Genomic DNA, 22,842 nt, shown 5'->3' with positions numbered 1-22,842 from the left:
TTTGGTCTTCGTTCGTCCGAGTTTTCGGCTTTATTTGTACATATTATGCGTTTCTTGTTTTATTTCTATTTTAGGTAAAGAGAAACTATTTTTGCCGATTCGAAACTATTTTGGAAGCGAAGCCAAGAATCAAACCAAATACGTGCAAAAGTGCATTCTAGTGTTGTGGCAGTGTTTGGTATTGCAAGCATAACTCTCGCATACGATCTCCGATTGAGATGATTCAAAGGGATTTAGAAAGCCAACTTCAAGGGCTGCACATTTTGTGAAATGTATATTTGTCAAATTCGGGCTTAAAATGGGTTAAATCAGTGTTTGAAGTTGATGCAGATGCCAGATCGCGATCTGGTGGCAAATTCCAGTAAGCACACAACAGAGGCCCAGATCGCGATCCAAGAAGCCCATATCGCGATCTGGGAAGGCGGTGCGCAGTTTTCGAGGTTGCCAGATCGCGATCCAAGAATCCTAGATCACGATCTGGGCACATAAATCGAGACCATATATTTTTCTTTGACTTCTTCATTTTTCAAGTTCTTGACTTCTTCTTCGATTTTCTCTTCGATTTTCGCCAGCATTCCGTGGGAAGCTTCGACAAGGGTTTCGACTCGAGTTTTTCATAATTTTTTTCTTTACGTTTAGTTTATGATTTCTCGTTGTAATAAACTGAGCATTTTCTTTTTAGGGAAATGAAACCTTGTATATATTGATTTTGATTTACAAACCTGTGATTTATTTGTTGTTCTTTGATTCTGTTTATATTTTCCCGTATTAAATGCTTTTGATTGTTTGGCCAACAATTGAATTTATTGTAATTGGGAATGAACTCGAGAGAGGATTTCTCGTTTGATTTTAGGAAAACATAGCTCGGATTGTGGAAACGGAGACGTGATGCACCTCGGGTAGCCCTTAAGGACTTGACCTAAATGCTCTCTAAATATCAGGTTCTGAAGGGAGACGTCGGACCTGTGGGTAGACTCTAACTACACTGGAGAAGGGGGTTAGGTTATTTTAGTGTCTCGGTTAGCGAATATTGAATTGACATTAGATTCGGATTTGTAGATCTTTATCGATAGTACACTGGTGGATTTTACCCTATAAGCCACCACACGCCGGAATTCTTCGTTTGTCCTGGCGGACCATTGTTTTTATTTTTGTTTATTTTTAGCTTTATTTCATCCCCCATTCTTTCGTCCGTCTAGATGGAGTTTAGGATATTATAATTACGGTACTTGGTAAACTTAGGAACTTAATTCCCTATGGATCGATATCTGAAATTCAATATTCTACAAAACGCGATACTCTACACTTGCGGTTTTCATACGTAGGTTTACGCTATCACTCACTAATAAATTTTATTATAATTTTTACTATCATGTATTAAACTAATCATTATTTTCAATTTTGAAATGCTATCACGTACATGAACGGGGGAAGTAATGCTAGTAATATTAACAACGACATCGATGACGACGATGGCAATATTTTGCACACTCAAAGCAGAATAAAATAGCGATTTATGTGAGTATGTCCTTGAGTTTATTTTTATTATTCTATGTTTAAGTGTTATATATTTGTCAATAAGTTCATACTTTTCATATATATTATAAATAAATGCAAATTTAACTTATATAACAAAATTACTCCCAATCATTTGAATCCAATTTCTAATTGTAATCTCAATTTAGTTTCAATTTCATCAATTTTGACTCAAAAAAAATCCAATTTTGAATTTTTCTTTGTCAAAACATTTTTTTTTCTGCCCGTCGCTGACTGGTGATAGTAATATTGTAAAATTATTGTAAACACAATAATATTATTGTCAACCACATCAATATTATTATTTTTATGCCCTTTTTATTTGTTGTTCGATCAATGTAATAATATTATTGTCTACTATTGTAATTTTACTGTATTTGACGGTAAAATTACTGGAAACACAATAATACTACTGTCAACCACATCAATTTTATTATTGTTTTTTTTTGTTTGATTTGTAGACCGGTCAACGTAATAATATTACTGTCTACTATTGAAATATTATTGTGGTTGACAGTAAAATTATTGTAAATACAATAATATTACTGTGGTTGACAATAAAATTATTGTAAACACAATAATATTACTGTGGTTATCAGTAATGTTACTAATTTTACTAATATTACTATCAATCACAACAATATTAATTTTTTTTGGCTTTTTATAATATTTGTTTATGTTGACTGGTCAACATTATAATATTACTATAATACACATATATTTATTATGTAATATAGTGATTTTGTTATGTTAATATTATTGTGCTAGATAGTAATTTAGTAATATGATTGTTTTAAACAATAATATAGTTAATATTACTGTCAACCATGGTAATATTATTGTTTGTTACGGGACCAAAAAATGTTCAGGAAAGAAAAAAAAGTCAACACCGCCATAGACCGGCGTTGGCCGGCAACAACAGCTGAAAAAACAACGGCGAAGACCGTTGGTCAACACCGGAGACCGCTGGTGGCGACGACGGTCAAAATTGGGTTAGCGATCAAAATTGAATAATTGGTGAAACTTGTGGTCAAAATGGGTTAAATGGATAAAATTGGAGCATATTAAAATGTGATAGGGCTATTTTAGTCTTTTACACACCTATGAACTTTGTCTAGACTATTTTGTGCAAGACTTTTTTGTCTGAATCTTTTTTATGAATAAGTAGTCCTTGATGAACTTATTTGTAATAGCCGGCCTATAATAATATTGGGTAGGGCAAAGTTCTTTGCACCCTGAATTATGGGATGTGTTGCAAACATATCCATCAATTACGAAATGTACCAAACACCCCCTCATGTTTATATTCCTTTCTAATATGATGACACCACCTATTGACTTTCTTGTTTGTTTAAAAAAAAAAAAAAACTTTTTTACCCCTATTTTGTAAGGGGTCAAAGCTTATAGTGACTTATTTTATTTTTTGACCTTTATTGTTTCATTTGAAATTAGTTCATTTTTGCTATTATCTTTTTTTCTTAACTTCACAATAATGTCTAACTCTAGTTGTTATCATAAGTTCAATTTTATATAGCAATTCTTATCAAATCACATTAGCAACTTGATCCGGACAGATTTGTAGAGCCCAATAAAGCAAGGCCCAATCGAGATGGCCCACACTCCAGGAGGAGATAAGACCACATGGGATCTGGGCTTATTTGCCCATTTCATCGGATCTTTATAAATGGCCCAAAACATTGAGCCCACAAGTGTATGCTCAAAGAATATAATACATTGTCAGTAGAGACGAACAAGGAGACCGACGACGAGCTGGAGAATTGAGAGCTCTTCGACGAGCTGGAGACCTCTAAAACGAGCTAAAGATAGCTCATGAGTGCCAAGTGCCGAGTGCCAAGCCCCGAGCGACGAGCCGACGAGCACCGAGTGACGAGTGCCGAGCCCCGAGCGACGAGCCGACGAGCACCGAGTGACGAGTGTCGAGCGCCGAGCGACGAGCCGACGAGCACCGAGTGACGAGTGTCGAGCGCCGAACGACGAGTGCCGAATGTCGAGCGGCAAGCGACGAGCTGAAGGTGCCACCTCATGACTTAAACACTAAGGCATATAAATTAAATATCTTCATAACTTAACCACTAAGACTCATAAAGTTCCATGGACATCAAACGACTCTATTAACCGAATTGGATAAAATGAATGACATCCGAAAATACTCTTCTATAAATAGAGGGTTCATCACCCTCAAGGTAAGCATTCTGAATCTCAACACACCATTTTCTCTCGAATATATTTATCTCTGAATCTTTGAGGTGTTCTAACTTGGGCGTCGGAGTGCTAACGCCGGGAGCACCTCTCCCGGTCCCTTTTGCAGGTTCGTGACGAACAGGCCTAACACGGAACGGACTCGAAGATTCGAGATTCCTTGAAGCGGAAAAACCCAACCGCATCACAACTCGATACCTAATTTCTTTAATTAAACCACGTATCTTAAAATATGAGAGTAAATTGGGATAAACTTCTCACTTAATGTAAGTCAAACACCCAATATAATCAAACTCCGTAAGCATATCTCCATAATGGATTTTAATTATAAGAAAATGATTTGCAATTATAACCTACGAAAAATATGCTCAACTTAATCAAATATTAAAATAAGTTAATAGTTGCTTAAATAATCATCCAAATATTATTTGCAAGATGAGTTATGTTGGAAAATGACTTTATATTTTTTTTTTGACTTAAATATTTCTAAATACTAAAGTTCATACTTCACATATATTTTCCATAGACTAAAAGTGGGGGTAAGATTCTAATTGCTCAAGAAAACATTACAAAACTAATGTCTTTATATTTTTTAAGTTTGACTAGAATATACAGGGGAGTATTTAATATGTTTCATAATTGAGGAGTGTATGTGCCATACATTCTATAATTCAGGGGTGCAAAGAGAACTTTGCCCTATTGGATGAACTACACATGCCTTTGTGAGTTTATGTGTTATTACACGTAGAATATCTCTAATTTGAAAAATTAACATACCACATGAGATTTGATATAAACAATCATGGGCTACTTATTATTCATATAAAGTATCAGACCAAAATCTCTTTTATAAAAAATAGGCGAAGTTCAGAAATATGTAAAAAACTAAAATATTCCCTCACATTTAAATATGCTCTAATTTCATTAATTTAACTCAATTTAACTTTAACTCGACTATAAAATTCATAAATTATTCAATTCTGACCGACCATGAACAAATTTTGACTCCAATTTTGACCGTCGCCGCCGCAGCCGCAGCCGCAATTTTGACACCAATTATGCTCCAATGTTCATTTTTCTTTTCTTTATCCTTTTTTTTTTCTGCTGCCGCAGCCGGCCAGCCACTATTAACCGTCGTTGACTTTTTTTTTTCTTTTTTATTCATGCTGCTGCTGCTGCTGACCGACGGTCAACGCCGATCTCTGGCGGGGTTGACTTATTTATTATTTTTTTTCCCTGAAACATTTCTTGGCCCCAATAAAAAACAGTAATATTACTGTGGTTGACAGTATATTAACTATATTATTCTTTAATATAGTCATATTGTTATATTACTATCTAGCACAATAATATTAACACAACAAAATTCCTATGTTACATAATAAATTATTGTGTAATGCAATAAAATTATTATGTTGACCAGTCAACAAAGACAAATATAATAAAAAGTCAAAAAAGTTAATATTGTTGTGGTTAACAGTAATATTACTGTAACGACAGTATATTATTGTGTTTACAATAATTTTATTGTATCAAACAAAATAAAAAGGCAGAAAACAAATGAATAAAATTGATGTGATTGCCAGTAATATTATTGTGTTTACCATAATTTTACTGTCAACCACGGTAATATTACAATAGTGGACACTGGACAGTAATATTATTATGTTGACTGGTCAACAAAATAAAAAGCCAATTTTCTTTTTCAATATTAATGTGGTTGACAGTAATATTATTGTGTATACAGTAATTTTACTATCAACGAATGTAATTACTGTCACCGGTTAGCGACGGGCGGAAAAAAAAGGTTAACGCCGAAAATCGTCGGCAGAAAAAATTTATTCTGAAAAAGAAAATTGGAAAACGAAAGAGTTAAAATTGAATTATTTTGGTCAAAATTGATGAAATTGAAGTTAAATGAGAGTCACAATTAGGAATGAGTTTAACGTGTTGTGGATAATTTTGTGATATACCTTTATTTTATCATTATTTATAAGACATATTAAATGGATGAGCTTATTAGAAATGAAAATATAACACTTAAACCTAAAATAATAAAGATGGTTGGTAAAAGAGCTTCTCAATAAAATCCCTCTAAACTATCACGTGACTCTTTTGACCATTGAATTTTTGAAATTTTTCCATTATTACCCTTGACCAAATATTAATTAAATTACACTGTCTTCCTTGGAATTAAGTCTATTTATTTATAAACCCCTCGTGTTTCAGAAATATTTCATATACATCACTTACATTTTAATTTTAACTAAAAAATGAAATGGATTAGATAATATTTTTATTTTTTACTAAAATATAATGAATTAAATGACATACAGTTATTTTTCAAACAAAAGAGACGAATCATTTCCAATATTGCTAACTTTTTTTTTTTCTTAAAAATAAAAATATTATTAATGAACTTAAATTTAATTTTTAGTTAGAATTTAACGTTAAGAGAGGTTTTTGTAATATTTTAAAATACGAGGGGTATTTATGCAATTAAATATCCTTATGGGAGAGCAATGTAATTTACTCTATATTTAGCTAATATCAAATCTCGAGGTAGTTACATACATGTATTCTTCAAAGTTCAAACCATATGGGATATAGTTGTAGTTGCATCATTACATCTTAATCTCAGTGGAGAAAAGTGTAATTTACTCTACAAGTAGAGGGACTAAGTGCAAATTAATAGGCATAAGTTAGTAACGCGGTGCCAATATGGATTTAGAATTTGTAATTACTTATCAATAAAGTTTGATATAATTATTAACAAGAAAAAATTGGAGTGTTTGCAAACAATGTGAAAAAGGGGTTATTACTTATTAGCAATATGCCCCTCAAATTACTAAGAAATAGGCATTTATCATTTGGATTGCATTTAGCATTTTTTTTTTAAATTCTTTAAATTTTAATTTTTTTTAAATATATTAATTTAAAAAAAAATCTGATAAGTTTACTACATCAAATATAATTGTATTTGACTATAGTCAACTGTAGTCATGTTATTTTTTTATATTACCGTTATTTACATTTTCAACTTATAAAAGAATCACCATTATACAGTGTAGTATAATCAATTATATCCAAACTAATAATTTGAAAAGACCGAATATCGTTGATTATGAGAAAAGCTACTAATTTGTAGCATGTAATAAGATAAAATACAATCTTATGCATACATTTTTCAACAAACAACAATAATTAGCATCATTATGACTATATCTACATATGAATATATGACTATAGTCATATACAATCACTTTGTACAGGAATATAGCTTGAATTGCTAATGTCCTCCAAATCCTTCCAACAAGTAAAACACTTCTCTCTTTCCTATGCTAATTTCAATCCCAATTACATAAAATAATAGCAAAAATGAAAAATAATTACACACATATGACACCAGCACCACCAACTTACACACATCACAACTCGATCAAGGGACATACACACAACATCTCTCTCCCCTTCCATTCGCATAAATGTGAGTCGATGAATCTTCAGGACCGTTCATGCACACAGTCATCGACTTTATAGAGATTTTAGTCCAGAAAGACGACAATGGTGGTGGAAATCTGGAAAGAGGTAGGCGATGGTGGTGTAAAATTTGGAAGGAGGGCGACTGTAGTGGTGAAGATCTAGGATATGGTGAGAAAGAGAGAAGAGAGAAGATATAACACTTTGAAAGTGGGGGTGAGAAACGAGAAGGAAGAATGAGATGGAGAAAGAGTCGACAATAAGAGAGGGTTATTTTTGTTAAGGGTATTTTTATCTTCTCACGCAAATCTATGGAAATTTTTTTAAACTCAACGACACTTAGTTCAGAACATTTTTCAAACTATGGGGTATATATCTCCCCTATGATAAATCAATTTAAAGTAATGTTATGCCTAATTAGGCCAGCCCCATAGGCGTACAATTTATCTATCTACTGAGCCACGAGCCTGATTTAGAAGAACACTATTATAAAAGCAAATCATCTTCAAATAAAGTTTGGGTCCAATAAATTAACCTTAGCCCAATCGACAAGGTATAAATAACAATTTAATTCATTTATGAAATGTACGCCCTATTATCTGAGCAATACTACAATTTGTATTCTCTCAACTACTTCACTATCCGCATTTCTAACTCGAGTGTTAGAAGAATTTCCGCCGGATCAACCCCGGCCTAGTTCACGTGTTCTCTGTTCGCAGTATCACATGACCATCTAGCTCGTGAGCCAGTGATCCACTTTGCTCTCCTAGCTCATCCTACCTCACTTATTTAAGGTGATTCATCAACTAATTTTTTGATTTGTGTTGAGAATTATTTTAAGGGTTAAATACAAAAACACCCCTGTACTATGGACTTTATATCATTTACCCCTCTGTACTACACATAAATACAAAACCCCCCCTGTTATTATATTTTTTCCAAAATATGAAGAAAATACCCCTGCTAAACCTATAAATATAAGGATGTAATTGAGCCATTTTCCACTATATTTTTTAACATTTTCGGTCAATTTTACTTGGGAAATTTTTATTTTTTTATTTTTTCCTTCAAAACATTTAATTACTTAGATTTTTTTTTTTAATTTCTGAATAAAACCTTTTATTTTTGTCATTTTGAATTTATTCATTTTTTTCTTAAATGTCTTCCGGTAGTTCAAATTCTCAACAATAATAGGATTGTCAAGATGTTTGTAATCTTAGAATGTTTGAACTACCGAAAGACATTTAAGAAAAAAAAATGAAGAAACTCAAAATGACAAAAATAAAAGGTTTTATTTAGAAAATAAAAAAAATGTAAGCTATTAGATGTTTTGGAGAAAAAAGTATAAATACCAAAATTTTCAACGTAAAATTGACTGACAATGGTAAAAATATATAGTGGAAAATGGCTCAATATATATATATATATATATATATATGTGTGTGTGAAATTGCAAAAACAGGAAAAGGAGCAAAAAAGATTTGTTTATTAGTCTGTCAGACAGCTGCACAACCACCCCGACAAGCCGAAGCTAGCCGAGAACGATCATCCACCGAGTCAACTGGGCTGAGCCAGCGAGTCTGTTAATCACGCTCTGGTCGAGCAGACCTGGTTCATCCACCAGACTTGGTTTCCAGTCTCCTTAGAACTCAAGGATACTGAGGTACGAGCCTATAGAACAGATCCTGTTCAAGTAAGGTCGTACTATATCTTCCTTAACAACGCCAATATAAATAGTTTCATTGTATCTTAGTTTTCCGATGTGGGATGCGTTTTCTTAATTACATTCGGTTACTCCTTAATTGTGTATTTTATTGTTATTAATACTTTATTAAGGCCCATGTAAATTTAGTGGCTCACTGGATCAGCCTTTCTTCTGCGTTTAAGTTTGATTGGACAAAAGCTTGTTTTCTTGTTTTTGCAACAATGATTCGTTCTGTGGCATTAAAACCGTGCTTTGAGTCTCACGTTTACTTCTGCAATTTGAAATGCTTTGAAGGTGTTCGAAGAAATGTCTAGTAGGGATTTTGTTTATTAGACATCAATTTGTTTCATGGCTTGTATTATATTTTCTGAAGAGAGCAAGTCATATTTTGACACAGACTCAAGAACAAAATTGTTTCAATTGCATTAAAGAATTTTATTTGTTGTAATACATATAACTTAACCGTAAACAATCTCTAAAATAAGCTTGGTGTGCTGGTACAACCACACTGCAAGAAAGAATTAAATACTTTATATTGATAAACTTCAATTCATACCATTAATTCGACAACAAGTTGCATTTCTACATTTTCTTGCTGAACGAATTTTTCTTTCTTGGTTTCCCCAAAATAAGAAATCTCGCCTTTCCCACATCAAAAGAGAACCTTCCGATTCATCTCTTTGATTTTGTCTATTAAAATTTCTTCCTGACAAAAACGCAAACACAAAAAATACATTAATAAAATTACGAAAAGTTGTTCATTCGTAAGATACATTTATGAATATTTTGTTAGGCAGGTTATGTATGGCCAAAACTAATCAAATCTTATAGAGAAACACAAAAGTAAAATCCTATAGAATACATGGGAGTCCCTCAAGTTCTACTTGCTGCCAACAAAACTAGAATGTGTAATTATAAAATAGGAACTACTGTCAAAGTAATCATCGGTATTGTCATTCCAAACCAATTCATATCAAAGTATACCAGCCCATGCTCGATGATTAACATTTTTTGATTAAAAAACTATGTTAATAAAAATATACAATCCCGTTCATCCAGTATATATACCTTTCGATGCTTTAGCATTATCTCCTACCAAAAACTTGCGAATTTTCGGCCATTTCTTGTGGGCAGACGACCGATCACTAAATTTAGACAGAAAGCAAAAAGTTACGCAAGTTTATAAACATGTAACTATATCGAAAAGGAATGATCCAAATGAACCTAATACTACTAAATAAACCAAAGACGCTACAAGGTTGGATCCAAACATTACTCCTGTTGATCCAATAAGTATTTCTCCTGTGTGTTGAGAGTGTTTTGTGTGTGTGTTTATGGTGTTGTAGGTGTTTCTCTTGTATCTTGGTGTGTGTGTTTGCACAGGGAGAGAGAGAAGCTATTTTCCTCTCAAGAACCAACGGAAGCCCCCTTACCCTGCATGTCCTCTCCTTCTCTTCATTTATGCTTCTTTTCTTGTCTTGGGGTACATGAGAGAGCAGAGAGAGAGAGTGAGAGGGGAGATGATAAACCTACAGTTACTACAGTTACATGTACATCAAACGAGGCTGCAATCATCCGATAATCTCTCCAAGAATCAGCACCAAGGCCACAAATCATCTTATAATTAATGTGTATTATTCTCCATTAGTCTCTGGCTTAAATCTTGTAATTTTCTATTTTAGTTGTAACAGTTGGTCAACTCCTTGTATATATGTAGAGGTTTGTAATAGTAGAAAATATAATACAAATCATTCTACCAAACATATTTTTTATATGGTACAGAGCCTTTAAGCAAAACCATAATTTTTTTTCTCCTTCTTCTTTCTTTCTATCATTTTCTTCTAGTCCAATCATGGCTACACCAGTCACGGTTACGATAAATGCTTCTCACCCTTCCTTGCCTTCTCTTCCCCAAGTTATCTCTCTCAACACAGTCACACTCATACCCTAAAAACTGACCAGACAAAATTATTCCTTGTTGATTTGGGGTGATTTGTCCAAGCTAGGGGTGGAAATCGGACGGATCGGATCGGATTTGGGTGTTTCGGAAAATTTCCGATTTTTTTCGGAACTCCAAAACGACTTCCGATTCCGATTCCGATTTTTTCGGAATTCAAAAAGTGATTCCGATTCCGATTTTTTCGGAATTTTCGGAAAATCGGAATTTTTCGGAAATATTCATTTTCGGAATTTTCGGAAATATTTCGGAAATATTTCGGAAATTTTCGGAAATTTTCGGAATTTTTCAGAATTTTCCCAAAAAATAAAAAATTAGCACCGACACAGTAGCAAAACAGAACATACTCACACAAAAACGACTCACAATTCACAAACATAGCTTAATTGAAAATAAAATCCAAACAAATATTCTTAATAAAACAACAAACAATTTCTTAAACCAATTAAAAGCCAGACAATCCCGATTTTCCCGTAAGTTTTTTCTTCTTACTCGTCTCCACAGTGCTTTTGGAAAGATTTGGTTCACTTGAAGACATACTTGACATACTGTCAAATAAATTATGCAAATAATTGGATTTATAATTTTTTGATGATTAAATTAAATCAATTGAATGAAGATTAAATTTGAATCAATTAAATTAGATTTATTCTACAAATACCCGATAGAGAGAGCGGCTTTGCTGGTGGTCGTCGGAGAGCCGGGAGGCCTGGTTGCGATGGTGGTGGTTGGAGAATCGGGAGGCGCAAGTGGTGGTGGTCGTCGGAGAATTGGGAGGCGCTGCTGGTGGTGGTGGTCGTCGGAGAGCCGAGATGCGCTAGTGGTGGTGGTCGTCGGAGAACCGAGAGGCAGTGGTGGTGGTGGTCGTCGGAGAAGGCGCTGGTGGTGGTGGGGGAGAAAGAACGGTCGGATTGCTGAGAGAGAGAGAGTCGGGAAATTAGGGTTTCGAAGTAATCTATATATAATATAAAAAGAGAATCTATGCTCTATATGATTGACATGTGGCAAATGATGATGTCATTTGTCAAAATTGCTTAGTTGGAGTTCAATTGATTAGGTGGATTCTTCAATTGATTAGGTGGCATTTTTATTTATGGATGTTTTTTAGTTCTTTCCTATTTTACATTTACACAATCATTTAATAATTACCACATGTATATATATTATTTCCAAAGTTAATATTTTATAAATTCGAATTAAAAAAAAATCTTATTTATATTTTCAGTATTTCAAAATATTTTTATTGAAAAAAATTCATGAAACTCAATTTTTTTACGAATATTCAAATAATTTTCATAAAAAAAATGTTTTTTTAAATACTAAAATATTAAAATAAAGGAATATGTTGTTGTTGTTGTTGTTGTTTCATGCATTTAATATTTCATGCATTTAATATTCTATAAATTCGAAAAATATTTTTTTTTAATAGTTTAAGTTTTCGAAATATATTTTCCACCTATATTTTTTTAAAATTCAGAAAACTCAATCTTTAATGTATAAATATTCAATTTTTTTATATCATGTATATATTTTCGAATTTTTTAATATTATGTATATATTTTTGATTTTTATTATATTATGTTTATATTTCCGTAATTTTTGTATTTTTTTTTTTTTTTGTATTTTTTTAGTATTAGATCTTTGAAATATATTATATTTATAGGATTTCACAAACTAATTCGTAATATCATGTTTTTAGGTAATTGTTTGATTTTTTTTCTTTTTAAATCCGATAGTATATATATTATGCTTTAAATATATTGAATTGTAATTAATTTCTAAGAAAAGATAAATCTTCAAATATTAATTTTGGCAAACATATCATAATTTTATTATTTGATTTGATAAATGTGAAGGATTTAATATGGGAAAATAATATATTGATTTTATTTCCCATTTTGAGAATAAAATATTTGCATGCCACAATATTGTACCATAATTATTTAAATTTGCTTATTGATTTCCGGAAAAGAATGATTTCTTAACAATTAATTGATTTGTGCCTTAATTATGTATTATTTACCTTTTTAGCAAACTAAAGACAAGTATAAAATAACTTTTACCCTACACTCATCACTTTCATCCAATTTCGTTCTAGAAAACTAAATTTTCCATAAAGTTTCATTTTTTCTGTTAATTTTCGCATGCTTTATATTTATGCGTTTTTATTATTAATTATGTCGTATTCATACAATAATTATTTATAATTTTATTTACATATAAGATTGTATATCTAACATTTTATTTTTTTTTGTTTATTATTGCAGATATAGTCGGCAAAGGTTTGTTTTTCGTATTGATTGATTATTTTATGTTAAGATTTAACTCCATAATAGTATATCATTACATTAAATAATTGTCTTATTTGAAATTGCAAGGAAAAACTCAAGACTCGATGACAATATAGAGATTATAGGTAAGACTCAAGACTCGGTGACATCAAATAATTGTATTTTTTTGGATTGGGCCAAGAGAGCCGGTGAGTGGAGTTTGATTGGTCTACCAATTGTTCATATGAATTTATATATATATATATATATATATATATATATATATATATATATATATATATATATATATATATATATATATATATATACAGTGAGTATTGCCGCAATACAAGATTCGTTGTGTATCATTTTCTTCTATGGTGCAAAATAGACATTTTTTCCTCTATGTTTAAGATTGTTGATACTATATGATTTGATTGCATTTAGTTGCTTATTTTAATTTCTTTAATGTTGATTTTCATTTTTTTTCAAATATCTATGTTGTTTTCTTAATCATTATGATTCATGTTGAGTAAAATTTTGTTCTGGTTATTCATCTGGACTTTTTACAATAATTCAGTACTTAGTGTAACGAAGAAATAATTTTTTTTTTTATCTCTTACGTGAAATATTTATTTTATTTTTCTAATCCATAAGTTCTTATAAAATTTCGAAACAAATAAATATTTTGTATTATCTATAAATGAAACTGTTTTTTTTGGTTATTATAATTTTGTAAAATCTTTAATTATTAATTTAAATGTAAAAGTGAGCTTTTAGAACTATTAGTGTGCTGAAATATTTGAACAGTTCACATAACCTTAAATGTCTTAAATTATCAAACATATTGGTAGAAATATATTTTTATGTATATATATATAATAAAAAAATATCTTTAAAGAACTTTTAAAATAGTATATCATACTTTACCTTATTAAAATATATTTTTAATCATATTATTAATATACAATATTGGTATTATTGATAATATAACAAAATATTTACTAATGGGCAATTCGAGCTACTATGTAAAATATCGTATTTAGTTTGGTTACCTACATGAATATTACTTACTAAAAAAATCAGAACCCCAACTACAAATAGGTGGTATATTTTTTATTTTTTTTTTGCTAGATTTAGTTTCATATATTAATTGTCAATTTTGATATAATTTATCTTACATGTGTAACTAATTCTTACAATAGATATAATCAAAATAAATATAAAACATAATTTGACATGACGTCGATTTATTAGAACTTAAATACTATAATAACATTTAAATGAGTTTCTAAAAAAAAAACTTTTAAATGAGTTATTACGACTCTGATTTTTAAGTTACAAAATATTTGGTAAACATATAAATATTTCTATGGGTTATTATTATACATGCATGTGGTGATATATTACAAAATATTTTAGTATTATGGACCTCACATATCTGAAAGTTATTAAATATATATTCGTACTTACTCTTTCCACAATTCCTATAGATGAAAAATAATTACTTTTTTACATTATAGTTACTAAAATATTTAATTGTACTAAGATATTTAAATATGCTATAAATTTAAGTAATGAAATTTTTAAGTTTTTTTTGCTTAATCTTAGAGTTCTAAACATTACTGAAATAACATTTAAATGGCTATGTATACAATATCATAAATTGAATTCCTTTTCTTGACAATTTGCTTTTGATAAATTAGTAAACAAAATTGTAAGGGTTTAAATATGTAAATACACAAAATTTTATTTTTATTATTATATATATTCATAAATAGTAATATAGTGAAAATATTTATAAAATATAATGTAACATGTAAGAGTATATATATATATATATAATATATATATATATATATATATATATATATATATATATATATATATATATATATATATATATATATATATATATATATATATATATATATATATATATTATATATATATATATAATATATTGATATTGATATTTTCTCGGATATTGAAAATACTGTCAAATTCATTTAATCAAATAATGAACTACGGTCTATCATAAGAAATAAATATTATTAAGGATTGTTGTGATGATTTTAATATAAGGGCGAATGACAAAAAAACCCATCACATGGGACTTAAATGCATTTTGGTACAAAAATAACAGTCTCTCTATTAAACTCATCCCCATGTCTTTAGTCTAAAATACCCTACATAAAATAATTCTTATCAATTCCACCCATTATTCTCTAACTTCATTAATATTACACATTGACCCCGAATTTAAACAAATATATCACATTAACCCCCCAAAATATTTTTTTTCAGAAAATAATTTTTTTTCTGAAATGTTTTTTTTTCCGGCCAGATTCCGGCGTTGACTTTTTTTTTTTTCTTTGAAAACTTTTTTTTTTCCTGAAATTTTTTTTCCAGCCGGTCAACCACCGTTGACCGTCGGTCTCCGGCGTTGATTAATATTACTATCTTGACTACTAAATTACTGTCTCAGACAGTAATATTACTGTCTGGGACAGTAATATTATGAATATTGCCGAACAGTTATATTATTAATATTATTGTCTAAGACAGTTAAATTACTGTTGGAGACAGTAATTTAGCAGCCAAGGCAGTAATATTAATTAAAATAATTTTTTTTAAGAAAAAAAAAAAAAAGTCTATTAACAGTTAAATTACTGTCTCCGACAGTTAAATAACTGCTGGAGACAGTAATTTAGCAACGAATACAGTAGTATTAATTAAAAATATTTTTTTTAAGAATAGAAAAAGTCAATTAACAGTTAAATTACTGTCTCCGACAGTTAAATAACTGCTGGAGATAGTAATTTAGCAACGAATACAGTAATATTAATTATAATATTTTAAAAAAAATCAATTAACAGTTAAATTACTGTCTCCGACAGTCAAATAACTGCTGGAGACAGTAATTTAGTAGCAACGACAATAATATTAATTAAAAATTTTTTGAAGGAAAAAAAAAGTCAATTTACAGTTAAATTACTGTCTCCGACAGTTAAATAACTGCCGGAGACAGTAATTTAGCAGCCATAACAGTAATATTAATTAAAATATTTTTTTTAACAAAAAAAAAAAATTATAAAAAAAAAAAAAAAAAGTCAACGCCGGAGACCGCGGTCAACGGCAGTTCACCGGCCGGAAAAAAATTATGTGGAAAAAAATTTTTTCAAAACAAAAAAAAGTCAACGCCGGAGACCGGCGGTCTCACCGGTCTCCGGTGGTGGCGGGTCAAAATTTGGGTCAAAATTGAAATTATGGTTAAAATTGGTTAATTAATGAAATTTGGCTAAATTGGGGGTGTAAATCATGAAATTGTAGTTGAATTGAGTTTTAATGAATTAGGAGTAATTTTGGTATATATAAAGGGATTTTCCTTATTTGCAAATAAGTTTGAATGAGCTGGATTTTTTTGAAAGAAAAAAAAGTTGGATGTCCCTCTTTTAATTAAGTGTCCTTGTCATGGGTCTATTTGCCATTTACCCTTAATATAATTAATAATTTCATAAGAAGTCAAATTATTTAAAAAATTAGATAGATATAATATTAATAATATTTTAATTATACTATTTAGGTTATCCTTGCTTGAGTACTCATTGCTTATCTTTTCAGTAAGGTGCAATTTTTTCTGAATTTTAGAAGTCGGTCAATATGTATTTGCAATCTCTTTAGGTAGGAGATTGCTTCATGTGCATATGATGTTGTAAATAGGTCAATAGGTTGGTGAAGATTTCATTTCTATTTGTCATAATACTTCAATCGTTTTTATTCAGATGGTTATTATGTCGGCATACGATCGATAACAAGTTTATCTAAGTTGAGGAAGTACATTTTTACTTTTTGGGGGAAAATACTAAATTTCTAATGTATTGCGACTCAATTTCATAAAACATTTAAACTTTGAGTATTATAATGGGTTTATTATTATTAGTATTAGTATGAGTATTAGTATTAGCATTAGTATATATTAATATTAGTATTAATAATAGTTGAGTATTTGCATTAGTATTAGTATTAATATTAGTATTAGTATTAGTATTAGTATTAGTATTAGTATTAGTATTAGTATTAGTATTAGTATTAGTATTAGTATTAGTATGAGTATTTGTATTAGTATTAGTATTAGTATTAGTATTAGTATTAGTATTAGTATTAGTATTAGTATTAGTATTAGTATTAGTATTAGTATTAGTATTAGTATTAGTATTAGTATTAGTATTAGTATTAGTATTAGTATTAGTATTAGTATTAGTATTAGTATTAGTATTAGTATTAGTATTAGTATTAGTATTAGTATTAGTATTAGTATTAGTATTAGTATTAGTATTAGTATTAGTATTAGTATTAGTATTAGTATTAATATTAGTATTAGTATTAGTGTTAGTAATGTGTTAGAATTGGTGTTAATATTAGTATCAATATCAGTATTAGGTGGCGGCTGCTAAAACATCGGATAAAGCAGAACACTCAAAAAGTCAAGAAGACTCGGCTTAGTATTAATATTAGTATTAATATTAGTATTGGGGTATTAGCATTGGTATATGTATTGGTATTAGTATTGGTATTAATATTGATATTAGTATGAGTATTCGTACGTGTATGTGTATGAATATGAATATTATTATTAGTATTAGTATGAGTATGAGTATGAGTATGAGTATGAGTATGAGTATGAGTATGAGTATGAGTATGAGTATGAGTACGAGTATGAGTCTTGGTATTAGTATTGGTATCGGTATCGGTATCGGTATTGGTATTGGTATTGGTATTGGTATTGGTATTGGTATTGGTATTGGTATTGGTATTGGTATTGGTATTGGTATTGGTATTGGTATTGGTATTGGTATTGGTATTGGTATTGGTATTGGACATTTGTATTAATATTGGTATTGGTATTGGTATTGGTATTGGTATAAATATTAGTGTTGGTTTTAGTATTGGTATTGATATTGGTATTAATATTGATATTAGTCTTAGAGCAACTCCAATGGGAGATATCAAAATAGAGCATTAAATATTCATTTGATAATTGATATAATACTTTGATACTTTTAGAAAAAAAATGATGGTTTTTTAGTTTGATACTTCATTTAGTTCTTGCATTGGAGTTGCTCTTAGTAATGATTTTAGTATTAATATTGATTTTTGTATTAATATTAGTATTACTATTAGATGAATATTAATATAGTATTAGAGGTGACATGGACTATTATACGTCGCAATATGGAGAGTTAAGAGTAGAGGTGTCATGGACTATTATACGTAGTAATATGGAGAGTTAAGAGTATAGGTGGCATAAAAATATTCATCAAACAGGAATAGACGACTAATATTACTTACAATAATGTCTACTAGGAAGTTTTTCAGGGAATATGAATGTACATCAGAAAATTGTATATTGTGATTCAAATATACATTTGTTGTTTGTATTTTTTATTTGTATAATTATTTTTCCGTGTTAGTTTACTTGCACTTTATGCTAATTTTATTGCATACTCCACTGAATTTGTTTTTTTTTTTTTTAATAAAGGTGATTTAGTACAAATTGTATTTATTTTTTACACTTTTGGGTGATTATGTTTCAGTAATGTGTATCACTGATTGCAATTGAACAACGAAAAATGTGCATGTTACTCGCAAAGAGAGTTATAAGCGATGTTAATGCATATGCTCTAAATCACTACTTTGAGAATTAAGTTTATGTTAAGGATACGAGTGTATTGGACGAGAAAGTTGTACAATTTGGATCAAATAATGTATCTTAATTTTTATATCACAATTTTGGTATTTCATATTTTCTTTTGTCATGTACTTTGTTTATATCGGTACTTAAATCATATGGAATTGCTATTGTTTTTAAACTTTTTAGATTATATCGTAATATATATCAACTATATTCAAAGCTTTCGTTCGATTATTTTATCTAAAACATATTTTCATTTTTTATATTACTCCCATGCCGATTAACATTCTCTTTTCATTCATAAAAATGTTTGATTTACCTCATCGTCGTGTTTTAGTCATTAAAAAATTGTACTTAGAATTGATCCCGTGCATCGCACGGGTGAATTACTAGTTTTAATAAATGTTGAGTTTTTGACTTTTGTATGTTTTAGAAAATTAAAAAATAATAATAATATATATATATAATATATATATATATAATAATTGTAAAAAAAAATATTAGTAATATACTATTAATTAGTACAGCCGGATAGATATATACATATATTATATATTATATATAGTAATAAATATTAATATTATAATTGAAAAAATCGGAATAAATCGGAAATAATCGGAAATAATCGGAATAATTTCGGATCGGAAATCGGAAATTCCGAAATTCTGTAATGTATTTCCGATTCCGATCCGATTTTTTTCGGAATTTTCGGAAATCGGAATTTCGGAATTCGGAATTGAAAAAGTCGTTCCAAAATCGGAATATTTCGGATCGGATTCGGCGGAAATCGGAATTTTCGTTCCAATTTCCACCCCTAGTCCAAGCCTAAGTAATCCCTCAAACGGGCCCAAAAGCCCACCTCTCTCCCCGCCTAAGCTTTACCAACCGGGCCCATATGTAATAAGTCCACCAGACCCCACTAGCCCCCCTCATATCTCTCGATTTATCTCTGTAGATGGCACACAAACTAAGGAGATTAGGGGATAAAGAGGGAACAAGAAGCCACTCTCTAGCAGAACTCTCACCAACCACACAAAACTAAACAGAACAATGTAAGAGAAACACACACACGCACACACAACACCGTATGCACATACATGAGAAACAATACACACAAAAATACACAAAATACGATGAGGAGGTCCAAAGCTCATCAAATGGTGCCGTCTGTGGGTACATTTGAACTATAGACGTGAGTAGATCTGGCTCGACCAGAAGAAATCTGATCAAGGAGAAGTTATTTAGAATTTTTAATGTCTTTTTATTTTTAGGGCGCACGAATTTTATAATATTGTTGATATCTTAGATATACCTGCAAGTTTTAAAACATCAACACATATTTGTTATTTATTATTTACTTGTACAATTTTCATTATAATAGCATGTATTATTTTATACATATTTCATTGCAACCTCACTGACTATGTGGCAATATTTTTTGAAAGTGAAGCTCATTGTGGTTTGAGTTGATACCAATTAATGTGTGTTTATCATAGTAACAACATGGAATAACTTGGTGTTAAGAGAGATCAAGAAATTGAATGATTTGATGATGCAATAAATTATGCAGTATTTTTAAATGTTGTGAAGCACAATGTCTGAGTGTGTTACATCTGTCCTGATTTTTTAGTGTGTGGGTGCGGTGCTGAATTAAGGATAGAAAAATGTGTGAGCATGAGACGAGTCATATGCTATTTAATGAGCATATGATATTTGCTTGGTGGGATCATTTGCGTTGCACTGTTGGGCTTAACGAATTTACTTATTTGTTGGCGCCATATTTCCGGCTATTGAAGATCGAGGAAATCCGCCAAGTTTTGGAATTAAAAGATTGGCAAATATTTGTTTTCCATATTTATTTTGGAATTTATTAGAGTCCTATTCTTATAATACTTCTATTAGGACTTAGATTTATTTCCATGTATTTTATTCTAATTAGGTATCTTTTGTACTTATCTAGAATAGAAGTAGAAATCAACTAGGATTCTATTACCTAGTTAAATAGATTTCTTGGGGTTCAAGTTAGGTCTTAGGGCTTATTTTCGTGGCTATATAAGCCTCCAAGACATACAAGAACCGTGGGCATTATTTGGGAGAAAAACCTCTTCATAGCATCGAAGTTTTGCCAAGGCGTTCTGCGGAGCAGGACTGTGCCATCGTTGCACTGTGCCAACATATACAGATTTGCTGTATAGATCTCAAGGGAGATCAGCCGCGTTTTCTGAAGGGAGTTCAGGCTTGAAGAAAGTTCAAGGCACGCGGGTGGAGCTGCTGTTGGAAGAAACACGAAGTTCGAGTTGTGTACAAGAACGGCATATTACATAAAGAGGGAGTCTTTAGTGTTTTTAATAAGTCCTATTAATGTACACTGTAAATCTGAACTAGTGAAATCGTGTTTGCAGGTCCACGTGGATGTAGGGCACATTTGTGTCTGAACCACATTAATTTCTTGTGTTCATTTATTCTGCTTTTAGTAGATTTATAACTGTGTTAACACAAGAATTATAGTTGTAACTGAATACTCTTTCCACAACTTAACTGTTACAACTTAGGTTAATTGATTTTTATAGGCATATAAATCAACAATTGGCATCAAGAGCCTCTCACTAGATATACATAGTGTGTGATTTTGGGAATTTGATTTATTTGCCATTTATCTTCCATAGGAACTATGAATGCTCATATGGTAGGTGGTTCCACGACTCGCCCACCACTGCTTACTGGAACCAATTACTCTTATTGGAAGACCAAGATGAAGATGTTCATCAACTCAATGGATGAAGATGCATGGCGCACAGTTCTGACTGGCTGGAAACGACCTGTTGCCACAGATGAAAAAGGAATTCAAACTGAGAAACATGAAAAAGACTGGAGCAAAACTGAACAGATTGCCGCAAATATGAATTCCAAAGCATTGAATGCCATATTCAATGGAATTGATATCAATCAATTCAAAATCATCTCAGCATGTGAGTGTGCCAAAGAAGCATGGGAAAAACTTCAAACAGCCTATGAGGGGACTACCTCTGTTAGATTATCAAAACTTCAGATGCTTGCTACTCGTTTTGAGGATCTTCGGATGGAGGAAACTGAAACCGTGAGCGATTTCAACTCCAAATTATGCGACATCGCAAATGAAGCCCATGGCCTCGGTGAAACTTACCCTGAAGTAAAACTTGTTCGTAAAGTGCTAAGATCTATGCCAGACCGGTTCGCATATAAGGTCACTGCTATAGAGGAAGCAAGTGATGTGGACTCATTGAGGCTTGAAGATCTGATCGGAAATCTACAGACCTTTGAAAACAAGCTGAACATCAGTAGAATGGATAAAGAGAGAAAAATCGCTTTACAAACTGTGTCTGTTGTGACACCATCCGTGCCCCCAGCTCCCATGACAGCACTGAAAGTCAAGCTAACAAAATCCATGTCTCTAATAGCCAAAAACTTCGGAAAACTCGTGAAAATGAATGGACATCCCAGAAGTCCTACAAACAAGCAAGAAGTTAGGAAGGGGATTCGATGTAGAGAATGTCGTGGCTATGGTCATATTCAATCTGAATGTGCAAACACTCAGAAGAAGCAAGGAAAATCACTTGCTACAACCTGGAGTGACGATAACTTTGAATCTGATGATGAAAGTGAAGCAAGTGATGCTGAAACTAGTATTGACTTCTGTGGTACTTGCAGGGTTACTGACGTGACACAAGATGTTGTCACATGCACTGAACCACCACACCTCAGGTATGCTACTCGTAATCTCGAGAATCATAGAAATTTAAACACAATTCTTTTGCCCACAGGAGAAGAAGATTCAGAGGATGATGAAGAATGCTCCATTGAGATGATTCAACAGCAACTGAATGATCTTCTAAAGCAATGTCATGAGGTTGGTGATGAAAACAAGCGTTTGAAGGAGAAAGTAAAGGAACTGGAAGAGGAGAATGAAGCAGTTAAAGTCAACCTGAAGGCCAAAATCGAT

At 31.0% G+C, this 22,842-nt stretch overlaps 1 protein-coding gene and 1 non-coding gene across 2 annotated transcripts; both read right to left on the bottom strand.

Annotated features, from left to right (window-relative positions):
• Positions 1–8,710: 8,710 nt before the first annotated feature.
• Positions 8,711–21,020, bottom strand: LOC148767272 (uncharacterized). Its single transcript, XM_088823898.1, has 4 exons — positions 20,990–21,020; positions 11,560–11,884; positions 10,010–10,086; positions 8,711–9,647 (listed from the first exon to the last, which is right to left on the bottom strand). Exons 1-4 carry the CDS (start codon positions 21,018–21,020, stop codon positions 9,487–9,489), a joined length of 594 nt encoding a protein of 197 aa, XP_088680024.1. The 3' UTR covers positions 8,711–9,486.
• On the bottom strand, positions 8,727–8,939 carry LOC148767273 (small nucleolar RNA U3). The gene has a single exon (XR_016034155.1). It is a non-coding gene; the product is annotated as a small nucleolar RNA U3 (small nucleolar RNA).
• Positions 21,021–22,842: the final 1,822 nt, after the last annotated feature.

The sequence above is a fragment of the Erythranthe guttata genome, chromosome 10 (genome assembly GCF_056151865.1).
Source record: "Erythranthe guttata isolate IM_541 chromosome 10, IM_541, whole genome shotgun sequence".
In the NCBI taxonomy this organism is placed as follows: Eukaryota; Viridiplantae; Streptophyta; class Magnoliopsida; order Lamiales; family Phrymaceae; genus Erythranthe; species Erythranthe guttata.
This window is presented reverse-complemented; position numbering and strand designations above follow the sequence as displayed.